The sequence below is a fragment of the Drosophila guanche genome, unplaced genomic scaffold (genome assembly GCF_900245975.1).
Source record: "Drosophila guanche unplaced genomic scaffold, DGUA_6, whole genome shotgun sequence".
Classification (NCBI taxonomy): domain Eukaryota; kingdom Metazoa; phylum Arthropoda; class Insecta; order Diptera; family Drosophilidae; genus Drosophila; species Drosophila guanche.
This window is the reverse complement of record NW_022995747.1, coordinates 5,903,253-5,916,500: the sequence shown is the minus strand read 5'-3', so window position 1 is coordinate 5,916,500 and position 13,248 is coordinate 5,903,253. Positions and strand designations below refer to the sequence as shown.

General features: G+C 48.4%; 9 protein-coding genes across 12 annotated transcripts; 4 read left to right on the top strand and 5 right to left on the bottom strand.

Moving 5' to 3' along the window:
* Positions 1-128: 128 nt before the first annotated feature.
* LOC117583522 (vacuolar protein sorting-associated protein 16B) lies at positions 129-1,607 on the bottom strand. Its single transcript, XM_034271869.1, has one exon. The coding sequence runs from the start codon at positions 1,537-1,539 to the stop codon at positions 175-177; it is 1,365 nt and encodes a 454-aa protein (XP_034127760.1). The 5' UTR covers positions 1,540-1,607; the 3' UTR covers positions 129-174.
* A 34-nt stretch (positions 1,608-1,641) lies between these two features.
* LOC117583529 (N-alpha-acetyltransferase 20-like) lies at positions 1,642-2,338 on the top strand. Its single transcript, XM_034271878.1, has one exon. It carries the CDS (start codon positions 1,686-1,688, stop codon positions 2,220-2,222), a length of 537 nt encoding a protein of 178 aa, XP_034127769.1. The 5' UTR covers positions 1,642-1,685; the 3' UTR covers positions 2,223-2,338.
* LOC117583520 (zinc finger protein weckle) lies at positions 2,327-4,220 on the bottom strand. The gene is made up of 3 exons (XM_034271866.1): positions 3,925-4,220; positions 2,459-3,870; positions 2,327-2,395 (listed from the first exon to the last, which is right to left on the bottom strand). Exons 1-3 carry the CDS (start codon positions 4,093-4,095, stop codon positions 2,329-2,331), a joined length of 1,650 nt encoding a protein of 549 aa, XP_034127757.1. The 5' UTR covers positions 4,096-4,220; the 3' UTR covers positions 2,327-2,328.
* Positions 4,221-4,249: 29 nt separating this feature from the next.
* Positions 4,250-6,085, bottom strand: LOC117583521 (zinc finger protein weckle). 2 transcript variants are annotated; one of them, XM_034271868.1, is made up of 5 exons: positions 5,983-6,085; positions 5,760-5,877; positions 4,930-5,709; positions 4,514-4,860; positions 4,250-4,448 (listed from the first exon to the last, which is right to left on the bottom strand). In XM_034271868.1, coding segments are annotated over exons 1-5 (1,341 nt in total). In that variant the 5' UTR covers positions 5,985-6,085; the 3' UTR covers positions 4,250-4,354. The 2 variants fall into 2 exon arrangements, with proteins under 2 accessions (XP_034127759.1, XP_034127758.1); XM_034271867.1 differs by lacking the exon at positions 5,983-6,085 and having other exon boundaries at positions 5,760-5,955.
* A 44-nt stretch (positions 6,086-6,129) lies between these two features.
* Positions 6,130-6,998, bottom strand: LOC117583526. Its single transcript, XM_034271873.1, has 2 exons — positions 6,712-6,998; positions 6,130-6,643 (listed from the first exon to the last, which is right to left on the bottom strand). The coding sequence occupies exons 1-2, from the start codon at positions 6,931-6,933 to the stop codon at positions 6,179-6,181; spliced, it is 687 nt and encodes a 228-aa protein (XP_034127764.1). The 5' UTR covers positions 6,934-6,998; the 3' UTR covers positions 6,130-6,178.
* A 116-nt stretch (positions 6,999-7,114) lies between these two features.
* LOC117583523 (RNA-binding protein 34) lies at positions 7,115-8,782 on the top strand. The gene is made up of 3 exons (XM_034271870.1): positions 7,115-7,576; positions 7,642-8,019; positions 8,082-8,782. Exons 1-3 carry the CDS (start codon positions 7,159-7,161, stop codon positions 8,579-8,581), a joined length of 1,296 nt encoding a protein of 431 aa, XP_034127761.1. The 5' UTR covers positions 7,115-7,158; the 3' UTR covers positions 8,582-8,782.
* Positions 8,783-9,196: 414 nt separating this feature from the next.
* LOC117583525 (putative transferase CAF17, mitochondrial) lies at positions 9,197-10,488 on the top strand. The gene is made up of 2 exons (XM_034271872.1): positions 9,197-9,304; positions 9,367-10,488. Exon 2 carries the CDS (start codon positions 9,368-9,370, stop codon positions 10,391-10,393), a length of 1,026 nt encoding a protein of 341 aa, XP_034127763.1. The 5' UTR covers positions 9,197-9,304; position 9,367; the 3' UTR covers positions 10,394-10,488.
* On the top strand, positions 9,200-11,243 carry LOC117583528 (cysteine-rich DPF motif domain-containing protein 1). Of its 3 annotated transcripts, none has more exons than XM_034271875.1 (2): positions 9,200-9,304; positions 10,490-11,243. In XM_034271875.1, the coding sequence occupies exon 2, from the start codon at positions 10,536-10,538 to the stop codon at positions 11,082-11,084; it is 549 nt and encodes a 182-aa protein (XP_034127766.1). In that variant the 5' UTR covers positions 9,200-9,304; positions 10,490-10,535; the 3' UTR covers positions 11,085-11,243. The 3 variants fall into 3 exon arrangements, with proteins under 3 accessions (XP_034127766.1, XP_034127767.1, XP_034127765.1); XM_034271876.1 differs by having other exon boundaries at positions 9,201-9,304; positions 10,498-11,243; XM_034271874.1 differs by having other exon boundaries at positions 9,207-9,304; positions 10,527-11,243.
* Positions 11,097-12,908, bottom strand: LOC117583524 (saccharopine dehydrogenase-like oxidoreductase). Its single transcript, XM_034271871.1, has 2 exons — positions 12,739-12,908; positions 11,097-12,678 (listed from the first exon to the last, which is right to left on the bottom strand). The coding sequence occupies exon 2, from the start codon at positions 12,584-12,586 to the stop codon at positions 11,294-11,296; it is 1,293 nt and encodes a 430-aa protein (XP_034127762.1). The 5' UTR covers positions 12,587-12,678; positions 12,739-12,908; the 3' UTR covers positions 11,097-11,293.
* Positions 12,909-13,248: the final 340 nt, after the last annotated feature.

The following is a 13,248-nucleotide window of genomic DNA, read 5'->3' as shown; positions in this document are numbered from 1 at the left end:
CCCCAACAGCGACAGCTCGCGGCTGGCTTAATTTTATTCGATATTCAGCTTGTGATTTGCAATTATTTAATAAAAAACAAACAAAAAAAGTAGTTTTAAAATAATTATATACACACATACATATATATGATTAACAATAAAAAAATACGTTTATATACAAGTAAAAAAGAAATTCTACAGCTTAAGCTTTATGTTGTCCGTGGTCCAGCGCTTGCTCTGAAGCGCCTTCAGCGCATTCTCACAGTAGAACTGCTCCTCGGAGCGTTCGGGCAGCGTTTCCCTAAGCTGCTTCAGTTCCTGCTGCTGCTTGAGCCCCGCCATGGCATCTATCACGGCCTTGATGCACTTCACCTTCTGCGCCAGGGCCAACTTTTCGCCGCTGTTGCCCATCTTGGAGAGGAACAGCTGCAGCACGGTGGACGGCGCGTGCAGCTCGTACAGCCGCACCACCGCCAGCGTCAGGTCAAAGCTAATGTGAAACTGCTTGGACTTAAGGGGATGCCACGTGGGCACACGCTCGAAGATGCACTCCAAGTCGGCGTACGCCTGTGCCTGGGCTCGCTCGTTCAGCGCAGTCCATTCGTATTGGGCCGGCGAGATTTGTTGGTCGGCTGCAAAGCGTTGCGGGGATATGGGCTTCAGCATGTCCTGTTCCTTCCAATTGTTATTCTGCTGACAGCACACGTAGAGCAGCTCGATGGGCGTGGGCTGATCGCCCAGCAGCTTGCTGGCCGAACTCTCTTTTTCCATTAAAAGTTGCATCTTGAGTGCGGCGTGGAAGACCTGCTCGTAGAGTGGAATAATGCCGACACCTGCACTGGCATACGCATCGACCAGGCGCTGCAGATGTTGCTTTCGCGTATTGGCGTCCTCGCTGGACAGTGCCGCTTGGAACTGTTTGAGAGCTGCCTCCTGGTGGCGTCCAAAGCGTTGCAGCAGATCAATGTGGCTGCTCACGTCTCCACTTTCGCGCAAGTAGCTGAGATACTGCTCCAGGGCCTTTGGTCGCTGCTTCAGAATGCCGTGGAATTGCGCCGCGTTCAATGTGCGCTTGAGGAAGAGCAGCACAGTGACTACGGCATGGCCTCCACCGTTGCAGAGCAGCGTATCCAACAGCTGCTGCTTCTCGTGCAGCGACCTGAACATCTCCAATGGAGCAGTCTTGCCCTGCAGCAACTTTTGCGCCGTCACCTCCAAATCGGGACTGTATAGAGTGCTCTGGATCTGTCGACGCAACAGCTTCAGCTCCTCCTCGGGGGAGACACCCTTATGGATGACACGCTCGTCTAGGGTTTGCTCTTGAAGTACCAGCTTTAGCGCCTCCTCACTGAGAATGGCTTTGATAGAGAGATGGTTCAAGGCGGGGCTGTTTTCAAAACTGGCCTCCGAAATGGAATCGTCGCTAAAGATTCCATTGTTCTCCCACTGGTTGCTGGGAAGCTCTGTGCTGACAATGTCCACCTCGTCCTCATCGTCAAAGCTGAAGGCGGCACGCGAGGATCGGTTCCAATAGCTCTCGCTGTCGAATTGTATGTCCATTTTTATCTTGCTTTTTGTTTTGTTTTGATTATCTCAGCATATAAGCTTTCCGATAGTCTAGGGTTGTCAAAGCTTTGAAAGAGATTATCGATTACAATCGATACCCATGCTGCAGGATATCTGATAAATCTGATATAAACTGCAAAATGACAACATTGCGACCTTTCACCTTCGACGATCTTTTCAAGTTCAACAATGTCAACTTGGACCCACTCACGGAAACGTACGGAATGTCCTTCTACACGCAATACTTGGCAAAGTGGCCTGAGTACTTTCAGCTGGCCGAGTCGCCCAGTGGCCAAATAATGGGTTACATTATGGGCAAAGTGGAGGGACGCCAGCACAACTGGCATGGACATGTGACCGCTCTAACTGTTTCGCCCGACTACAGGCGCCTCGGCCTGGCGGCGCTGCTCATGAAATTCCTCGAGGACGTATCGGAAAAGAAGCGCGCTTACTTTGTGGATTTGTTTGTGCGCAAGAGCAACCAGGTGGCCATTAATATGTACACGAATCTCGGCTACATCATCTACCGCACCATACTCGACTACTACGCGGGCGATGAGGACGAGGATGCACTCGATATGCGCAAGGCATTGTCCAGAGACACTAAAAAAAAATCCATCATACCATACACGCAACCTGTACGCATGGAGGACTTACACGAGGCAGATATGCAATGATCTGAGCTGAATCAGCTCAATGATTAGTGCCGGCAATTAGATGTACATTTAGTTAGAGATATCTTAATTAATTGTCTATAATCTAATGATAATTTAAAGACATCTTTTACTCTGAACTGGACTTTATTTTTGTATTTTCCTGATTGCTTTCCGCTTTTGGTAGTTTCTGGGCTCTGTAAATATTTACAATTAATTAATGGACTCTTCTTTTCGCACCTAAGAACTCATCTACTTACATTACGCGCAGCTCTTCCAGAGTGGGAACACTCAAACGCGTGGGCAAGCTCTCCTCATTCTGGCCCTGCTGCATCTCCTGTGAATGCTTCTTCAGCTTGTGGGACCGACAATTGGCATTGCAGGCAAAGGTTTTCCCACAATAGTTGCAGACGTAGGGTCTCAGGCCCGTGTGGCCAAGCAAGTGAGTCTTCAGAGTCTTGGAGCGTTTGAAGAGGGCACCGCAAACATCACACTTCAAGTTGCGCTCCTCTTTGTGCACCACCTTGTGCATGTTAAAGGTGCGTCGGGTTTGCAGCTTCTTGCCGCATATGGTGCACTCGAAGCTGGGATCCTCGTGGATCTGACGGTGAACCTTCAGACGAGCGCGATTCTTGAAGCCCGCCTTGCACACGGGACACTCGAACGGACGACTGTCCGTGTGGACTAGCTTGTGTTCATTTAATGCTGTTATCGTCTTTAGCTGCTTGCCACAACTGTCGCAAATGTATGGCTTTACGTTCTCGTGCATACCCTTCTTGTGCAGCCGCAGCGCCGATACCGACGAGAGCGTCTTGTGGCAGAGGTCACAGCTCGTGTTCCTGTCCACCTTCACTTTTAGCACGATTTTCTGGCACTCTTCCTGTTCGATGTGCTTCTCGTAGGATGCACGATTCCGATAGGTCTTTCCACATCTCTCGCAGTCCATGCGACAGCGTTTGCCGGGTGGTTCCACCCGGCAAGGTTTACTTTTCTCCTCGCCGTTGTCTGTATTTGCTGGTGGCTTGATCGCGGGCACCGCGGGACTAGGTTGAAATTCTTGATCATCACAGTTGCCAGACACATCCGGCTTGATATCCTCATCGCTGGAAACGCCTGGACACACATCAATCTGCATCTGTTGTTGGTTAATGGCTTTTGGTTCAGCAATTAGAACATCTTCTGCCTCCAAATCATTTGCGTTGACATCCATATGGTTCACCATTAGCTTATCGCCTTGCAAGATGGGACCTAAATCTACAAATTCCTGATTTGAGACGCCACACGGAGTGTTGTGGGAGGGAGCTTCTTCCTGTAGTCTCTCCGCCTGCTCGGCGGACGTGTCTGCCTCTTGGATTACTGGTTCATCTAATACTTTTACGTGGCTGTGATAAATGAGATCTTCAGTTTCAAAATCTATGGACTTGACAGGACTGGGTTCGGTCTCTGGCACTGGCATCGGCTTAATGATGTGCGTCCAGTCGTCCGCGCAGAGTCCATACTGCTGTCTGAGAGTTGGTACATCAAGCTGTTTGTTCTGGTCCGTCTCTGTGCGGCGCAAGACTTCAAAGATGGCCTGCACCTTGGTAACATGCTCCGCAAAATCGATTAGTTCACTGATCAGCGTGTAGCACTCTGTGCAAAGGACGCTGCTTAGCTCATCCTCCAGACGCATCTACGGAGCAAAGTGTCGCATTAGTTCGGGCTAAAGCCAGTGAGATAAACTTACATGCACCTCGAAGTACCTGCGGATGGCCATAATCATGACATTGTCCCAGGTTCCCTGACCCTTCTCGTTCGTATGAACTTTCACATTGCCGCGCACGTCGTCCTTGGCACACAGACGGCACCAGTTGAGCCAGTGGCTGTGTGTGGTTCTTCGACTGCTCTCCGCCATCATATCATCAAAGTGAACACATCAGATAAGGCTAATCCAGCTTCCGTATCTTCAAAAGATTGCTTTTGTTTACTTTTTCTTCAATTAAATTAACATATTAGTTTAGCGTGACCATCTTACGCAAAGGTAAAGTACCGCAAAAAAGAGCCAATAACGCTTTAGTTTGGTTGGTATTTTTAGTAGAGCTTTTGTTGTGTATAAAATATAAACTCGTATAGATTTTAATTTATAGATCAATAAAACATGCAAAATCAATTGTTTGTCAATCGGAAACTAGTTCTAGTTCTTCTGCAGCTGCCTCTGCAGCCTCCTCGGCTTCCTCTGCCTCCTTTTTGGACTTTGCCATTTCCCGTGTTCTGCAAAAAATAAGTCGGAAATCAGTAAAGTTTTGAACAATTCGAATGTCACAGTTCATCATTACATGGCTCTGAGCTCATCCAGCGTTGGAACGGGTATGCGTGAAGATTCCTTTTCATCCTCCATCGAAGCCTCGTGAGGATGCTTTTTAAGCTTGTGGGCGCGACAATTTGTATTGCTGGCAAATGCCTTTCCACAGTACTTGCACACATACGGTCGCAGTCCCGTGTGGCTCAAAAGATGTATCTTCATGGCCGTCGAGTTCTTAGAGCCGAGTCCGCAAATATCACACTTGAAGCGGCGCTCATCCGTATGCACATACTTGTGCTTGTTCAATATTGCTCGTGTCTGTAGTTTCTTTCCGCACACATTGCACTCAAAGCTAGGTGCACCATGGGTTTGCAAGTGGACCTGTCAAGGGCAACAAATATCCTAGTATCATGTCATCATCCATGTCATGGAAGATTGTGTTTTACTTACCCGAAGTCGGGCTTTGTTTTTGAACGCCGCATTGCAGACGTGACAAATGCAGGGGCAGTAGTCGGTGTGTACAAGCTTGTGTTCGACGAGAGCCGTGAATGTGGTCAGTCCCTTTCCGCAAACATCGCAAATGAAGCGTTTTAGGTTACAGTGCACCTCCAGCTTGTGACGCCGCAAGGACGCCGCCGAGATAAGCGTCTTTTGGCAAATTTTACAGGTGTGGCTCCCAGCAGCTGGAGGACTATTATTTTCCATCTCTTGCTGTTCTTCAGGCTGAGTATCACAGCTCTCGTAGCCAGGTAGGGGAGAATCTTCACTTGGCTCGACTTTAATGAAGCGGTTCGGTTCATCGTGTGCAGCATGTTTCGCCAATTGAGTGGGAGTTTTTGTATTGTTCGGTTTCTTGACAGAAGGACTACCTTTGGGACGACCTCGTCTTCTTTTCACGGGGGACACACTGGGATGTTCATTATCTGTATCAATCAGCGCTTCTATGGGCAGCTTCTCGTCGGGCATCTCACAGACCGGACTTTCTGCTGCAAGACACTCTTCAGTTCCATCCTCATCGTAGACGTCGCATTCTGTTTTGTAGTCGACGGACAATCCGTACTGGCGACGCAGCTCAAACACATTGAGCGTCTCAGTTTTCTCCGTGTGACGCAATAGCTCAAAGATTGCCTGCACCTTGTTGACATTTTCGGAGAAGCTAATCAGCTGGCCAACCATGGAGAAGCATTCGTTGCACAGCATGCTGCCCAGTTCCGGCTCCTCCAGCGTCATCTAGAGCTGGAAATTAGCCGGAGATACCTTGCTTGCACGAAGCTACTCACCTCCACATCAAAGCATTTGCTAATTATCCTTACAACTTCCTCATCGTCTGAATTGTCTCGCACCTTGATCTCGGCGTCGTTCTTGGCGCAAAGGCGGCACCAGTACAGCCACTGTTTCCTGGAAGCATATTCGGTCCCAAAGTCGCCCATGATTATTCAAATCTACTTGCTGTGCTAGTCTGACAGCAATAAATGTTATTCCATGTAATTTCAATTCACTTACATCTTGTCGGCGCTTTGTAGAGCTGTAAATCCATCGATACTATCGAATTTTCCATCTGAATAGTGGCATCACTATGCAACTGTACAGCTGAAGTGGCGCTGTGCCAGTGTGACCAGCGTAAGTGTTAACATTTGTATTGTTTAATATACTTTACTGTTTTTAAACTCGTTTTTACAATTAAACTAAACTAAATATCCTATGTATAACTAACTGATCTGTCTATAGAGGCAGCTTCTAAAATAGCTTTCATTATCTTATCCTTGGCAAACTCGGACGCATCACTACTCAATTGTCGCAGTCGATCGGCCACAAAGTCTCCAAAAATCTGCGAAGAATCCTTTTGGTTGTTCACTGCGTTGGCCACAGCCTTGTTGATCATATCCTCATCAATAGTAGTATCGGTGGCAGCTACTACCGTTTCGTCCTCTTCTTCGGGGTTATGCTCTGGTCCCGTCAAAGGACATGTGGAGAACATAACCTGCTCAGGCTCGTATAGGGCCAGATTTTGGAGTATCTGCTCGTAGTCAATTGGCTGCGACTTTTCATCCTCTTTCACTTTGCGAATTTTTTCGCGCTTCACAGTGGGCGGCTTCGATCTAACTTTGGGACTGCTGATGTTGCTGGTGCAAATTGAAATCTCGATCGCATCTTCAGCGTCGGCCTAGGTGTGCATATTTTCAAGTTAATACAATGCGTGAGAGACGAGACGGAGGCAGATATAATGCTCACCAAATGGGCAGCTGGCTTGACTTCAATGACAGGCTCGGAGTTCCTCTTCCTATGCTTCATCGTCCGGGCATGGGCGCGCAAGTCGCATATTTTGGTATTCACGCCACACTTGCAGAATCGGCAGTGCGCACGATAAGAGTCTTCTGGGTCCCGGCGCAACCACGGCCGGAACTCGGGCATTTGCAGCCAGGCGTCACGTAGCTTCTGCTTGTATATTTTCATTGTTTGGTTCAAAAATAAACACTAGCAGCCGAAAAAAACAACAAAACCATGCAACAAATTAATACAATTAGGGATGACAATAACAACCTCGTAGTGTGACCGACCGCGTAACTATCGTTTAAATATATAGAATATAAAAAAAGAATATTGTGAAGCAGGTGTATTTCGGCATATTTCCAAGCGTCAGGTCACACTGCAAACACACGTGAAGTAAACGCTAGCAAAATGAAAACGCCGAAAAATAAAGAAAACGTGAACGGTGAATTAAAACAGGCGAAGAAGCCACCTGTTGTTGCCCCGGAGAGCAAGCTAATTAAAAAGAAACAAAAGAAGCCAAAGCAACCCAAGACAGAGCAGGCCGCAGTGAAAAAGGCCGTGGACAATGAGAGTCCAAAGAAACTGACGGTAGCAGACCTGGCCAAGATCGAGAAGAAGCGAGCCAAAAAGGCTGGTCAGAAGCTAAAAAAGCAGCAACAAAAGTTATTAAAAGCTTCCGCTGCGCCAACAGAGAAAGAGGTCAAGAAAGAAATTATCAAGTCCGAAGAAGCAACTGAAAAAGTGACCCCCAAGACAGCCGCTAAACCAGAGAATAAACAGCTGAAAAAGGACACCAAGAAATCCAAGGCCAACAACAAGGATGAAGGTAATGCGAATTTCACATATCATTCGGTATCTGTTTACCACAGTCTTTCAATTGATTACAAACAGGCGCTGTCAAATGGGAGCGGAATCCTGCCGAGGAAGCTGCTACCATTTTTATTGGCAATCTTCCCATCAACACCAAACGGGTCCAGTTGGCGCGCCTCTTGGTGCCTTATGGCAAAATCAAGTCCGTACGCCTTCGCACAGCTGGTGGCACGCGATTGTTCAAACACAAACAGCGCAAGGGAACGGACTCACTAAACGCCTACGTTGTACTCGAAAGTGTCGAGATAGCTGAGAAGGCGCTGGCATTGAATGGAACAGAATTCAAGGAGAATCACTTGCGTGTAACCCCAGCTGCAAAGTCGGGTGGTGTTGGAGATAATAACTTGCCCCAAGATGCCGATGCCAAGCGCACCATCTTTGTCGGTAGCCTGAAATACTGTAGGTGATCTCTCCATCGCTGAATTTATGGATTATAATTACATGAAATGTTCTTGTTTTAGCGGCCAACGAGGAGAAGCTGCGTGAAATATTCTCCAGCTGTGGCGAAATCGACTATATCCGCTGCTTACAGGAAGGCGAAAAGGGCTGCAAAGGCGTGGCCTATGTGTGCTTCAAGAAGCCCGATGCCGTGGGCCTGGCACTGGAGCTGAACCAGACACTGCTCGACGATAGGCCAATAAATGTGGAACGCTATTTGGTCAAGAAGTTGGGCGCCAAACAGGTGCGCGATGCTGCCGCTTCGAAATCAGGTCCTCCATCGAAATCAAAGACAAAGCAGAACTCAGTGGGTGCCAAGAAGCGTCTAGATAAAAAGCAGCACAAGCAGAACGGCAAGCCAGCAGCGGCGCAGGGAGACAATGCTGCGGCAGGCAGCAAAAAGAAATCAGAGTATCGGGGCGTCAAGGTTGATGGCATCAAAAAGGCCAAGAAGCCTAAGAAGAAGAGCAACGACCAGCTCAATGCGATGGCCAAGAAGATTGCACCAAAGCCGAAAAATTAATGTGAAGCTAGCCTAGGTCTTTAGTTTTAAATTAGTGACAATTTAATTGAAAGGGTTGGACCTTTTCCAGTTATAATTTGACTCAATTCCGAACACAAAACGAACCACCGGAACAATCCCTCAAAAATATTGTACGATTTCTTACAAGACTATTTTTCCACACCCGAAATATAAAATTCATTACACCTTTTGTTCAAAAAATTATCTTGTTCTCATTCCAATTCAATTTTTACGGTATATTTAAGAATACAGGGTACGAATAACACTCTATTCCAAAAAGGGTCATTACATACCATACTCTTGGTTGCCCAGGAACAATTTGTCAAATGCGTTTTATGCTATTCTTTTATTTGACCCTTTTAGATACAACCTCTTTTTATAGACAATACAATCAAAATAAATCCTGAAAACTACCCAATCTTCTGGAACATTGAATGATAATTTGGGTAATATTATTGTATTAGAGCTGAGATTCCTAATCAACTGGTAATATTAAAGAGAAGATACAAATCGACGAAAATTATTTTAGATTTACGGTAAATTTACAGTATATTTTAAAAATGAAAAGGTCTATTGTGGTGTATTTTTTAGGGTCAAGAGGTATACTTTATCGATAAGTCCGCAGTGACACTTGCGAAAACAGCTGTTGAACAGAATTTATACAGAAATTCAAAGTTGTTCGGCAGTTATATTGGTTTTAAATCACTTTATTTACAAATCAAGGTAAGTGGAGATCGAATATTCCTAAAATGGATAGCCGGAACAGTACCCGCACTCATTTGCAGCATGAACATATGCAAAAATTTCAAGTTTCTACGCCTCACTCGATGCTGCATGCGTAACTTTGCCGACACCCGGCCTGGGAAGCCAACTTCCACTCTGGAGAAATTGGCCCACCGAGAGCTGACTCGGGTCCACGGGGCAGAGGTGCTGCCATTTTTGCAAGGTCTGGTCACCAACGATGTGTCCCACTTGCAGCGGCCGGATGGTCCGTCCTCCATATACGCCATGTTCCTGAACAAAGGGGGGAGAGTGCTATACGACACGATCGTATATCGTACAGACAGCCCGGACACCTACCTTCTGGAGTGTGACCGGCAAGTTTCCGAGGAGTTCAGACGCCATTTGCGCACCTTTCGCGTCCGCAAGAAGATCGACATCGACTCGATTGATGATGAGTACGCGCCCTGGGTCCTGTTCAATGGCCACAACGGGGGCGAAAAGCTACAAAATAACAAAGAACTGGAAGTGTTCATCTCATCAGATCCCAGACTAGCAGCGCTGGGCACACGCATTCTGGCTCCCACAGACTTGGGCTTGCAGCAGCTGGTCAGCGGCTTGTGGCGTAATAATGAGCGAAATCTGACACCCCCGTCATCGGAGAGAAACTATAAATTGCTGCGCTACAAGCAGGGCGTTGGCGAGGGCAGTGAGGAGCTGCCGCCGGGCAAGTGTTTTCCCCTGGAGGCGAACGCAGACTTCCTCAACGGCGTCAGTTTCAACAAGGGCTGCTATGTGGGCCAGGAGCTCACCGCCCGCATTCATCACTCGGGTGTGATACGCAAGCGCTATATGCCCATACGTCTGACGGCGCCATTGGGAGCCAACCAGACGGTTCAGTCTGTGGCTGGTGCCAATCTCGGACGCGTCTTTGGGCATGCACATAATCACGGCGTCGCCCTGCTGCGCATTGAGCAGGTGCTCACCGGTGCTCAAGAGCTGGTGGTCGATGGTGAGCGCTGCTTTGCCGAGCGTCCCGACTGGTGGCCCAGCGACCTGCCGAACAAGCGTCGTCAGGCCTTCACAGATTAACCATCGAGCGCTGACTGCGTTTAATAGTTCTTAGTCTTAAGTGTTGCACATTATTTAGTCATTAGTAAAGGTCATGCTCCTTCCTCACTGTAAAAGCTTTCCAGTTTTCTTGTGTTCGTTCGTTCTCTTGCAGTGCGCCATAATGGATGAGGACGACCAGCCCAGCACTAGCAGCGCCAGCGTCAACGTAAACATAGACGAATACATAGACAATGATCTGGACGATGAGGAACTTGTATTGAATGATGAGGCTGCTGAAATCGCACGCCTGCAACTGCCCGAGGAGGATGAGAATCCAAAGGAGGAGCTCGATCCGAAGGAGCGGGATGAGCGCATTGCCAAGATTGACTTTCGCTGCTCTGCCTGCGACATGCACGAACTCGTACACTACTTTGGACGGGAGCCGCCCTTTGCGTTGGGCATCAAATACCTCGAGGATACATTTGTGATGCGCGATCCCTTCCAGCCGCCGCCGCCACGCTGGCAGATGAAGCCCGAGTACTTTATTGCCATCGGCTCCCATTGCAGCAGATGCTCAAAAGTGGTGTGCAAGGATGCTACCTGCAGCTACTACTACACAAAGACCGTTTGCCTGCCCTGTGGCAAGGTCGAGCTAAAGGATTGGCCCGTGGAGGCCCAGTCGCGTTTTCGCAAACAGCTGGCTGCCAACGAAGCCGACCAGGACAAGTAGACGGGCTCTGGGTATTGGGAATTATGCATTTATTAAGGCTAAGATTGGTCTATGGCCTGAAGGTTAGCATTTGTGAAGTGCGGGACGGTGGGGTTAATAACGTCTAATGTTTGTGCTGTAAATTTGAGTGACTAAAAAATAAACAAACAGTTGAATAGACATTGTCGAGCCTAAGAGTTAACCACTACGACCACGCAACTGGAATGCGTTTACTTGTTGGCCAAGATCTCGAATTTCATTCCGTGCTCGTGCTTCTCCAGTTCGCTGATGAGGCTCGTCTTGGAGAAGGCGGCAGCTGGGGCCAGGACACCGCCATTGTTGGGCATCTTGTCGCTCTCTCGCAGGATGGTTAAAGCGGTCGAAAGCAGTGCCACACATGTGGCCCCGTAGCCAGGATTCATGCCCGAGACGCGCACCATCAGTGTCTTTGTGGGTGGCTCGGTGTACTGGTCCGTGCTCTCGGCCAGACGTTCGGACTGGGCCCAGCCAGTTGCCTTGAATGTCATCTTGAAGTAGGTGCGCTCCATGGAGTCCTCGCTGGGACCGGCGCGAGAGGCCAGGCCTCCCGAGAAGATTCTCGGATACTTGAGCAGCAGAGTGCGACCGATTTGGAACTTGGACATCAGGCCAAAGATGCTGGCAAAGAGAACCACAGCAGCGGCAGCTATCCAAGAGGGGAATCCGACGTAGGCGTGCATCTGTACTGGGCGCTTCTTGTCCTGGTCGTAGAGGAAACGCTGCGAGCGCATCACCACCGACCGATCGGAGCCCGGGAAGGGCAGGCAGATCTTGTCTACCTCTGTGGAGCGAAAGATCAACGGACGATGCTTCAGCAGCGGATAGAACTTGGGCAAGCGCTGGGGGAACAGCTTCTGGCGTATACCACGCAGCTCGTCCGAGTGTGCCAGCCCATAGACGGCGCTCTCCCAGGTGCCATAGTTGAGGCCAGCACGGGTGCCGGAATCGCCGCCTTCCTTGACGCCACTCTCCAGAAAAGTTTCCACCGAATTGACAACTCCGTCGAAGTTTTTCTCCACAAAGACGACGCCCATGTCGGCGGGTATGGAGTCAAAGCCGCAGGCACTGACCACATACACACCACGCTCCTTTGCGCGCTGATCGTACTTCAGCTGCATCGTCTCCATGTACTGCGGCTCCCCGCTGACGTCCACGTGATGCGTGCCCGCCTCGATGCAGGCGCTGACCACCTTCTCGCCATGGAAGCGATAGGGACCCGCCGTGTTAACGACAATGCGACACCGCTTGGCCATTTCCAGCAGGGAGGCCTCGTCGCTAATATCGGCTATGAAGATGGGCGTCTGCGACAGATCCTTCTTGGCCTTGGCCCCCATCTGTTTTAGCACCGACTCCAGCTTCTCCCGATTGCGTCCGGCGATGCCCCATCGCAGACCGTTCAGCACGGTGACCGCCTCGAAAACCGTATACTTTCCGGTGAAGCCGCTAGCTCCGAAAATTATAACATCCAATCGTTCCGCTGCCATTTCACAAGCTCTGACGTTTCGACAAAATGCTTTCTACTGGAACAGATCGTTATCAAAATGTCGTCGCTGCCTGCTGCTGCTGGTACTGCTGTCTGCGATTAAATATTTTCGGCATTATATTATGTACTATATACGTTCTGCTGCTCGCTAACCTTTACCACTGACTATTGACTCTGTCAATCTGGATGGGCTAATTGATGTATTTATAGTATATCTGGTCTGGTGTGTACATATCCATCTGAATCGGACAACAGTGATTAAATGCGGCAAATCGAAGTCCAAGTGTTTTCCAATAGCCAATCGTTCATGAGCAAGAGCATGAGAACGAACCAGTGCATTGAGCATTGAATGGCTTTAAATGTGTAGGCGGATCTACACATATACATATACATATGCATGTAGGGCCGCCAAGGCTGCTGCACTCAAACCAGTTTTCCCCCTATTAATTTAGCTTACTGCGCAGTAAAATGTTATTAGCGCCATATGAAATTTTATGAACGCTCAGGTCATTGCCACTACATTTAAAAGGTAAACAGCCAAACTTCAAAGGTTTTTGATACAATTTCAGTTTTTAAAATATTCAAATTTTTTAATTATTACCTTTGGCGTGCATTTACGGAACTAGCTCACAGCATGTATAGTTTCTGGTCACACTAAGCTGC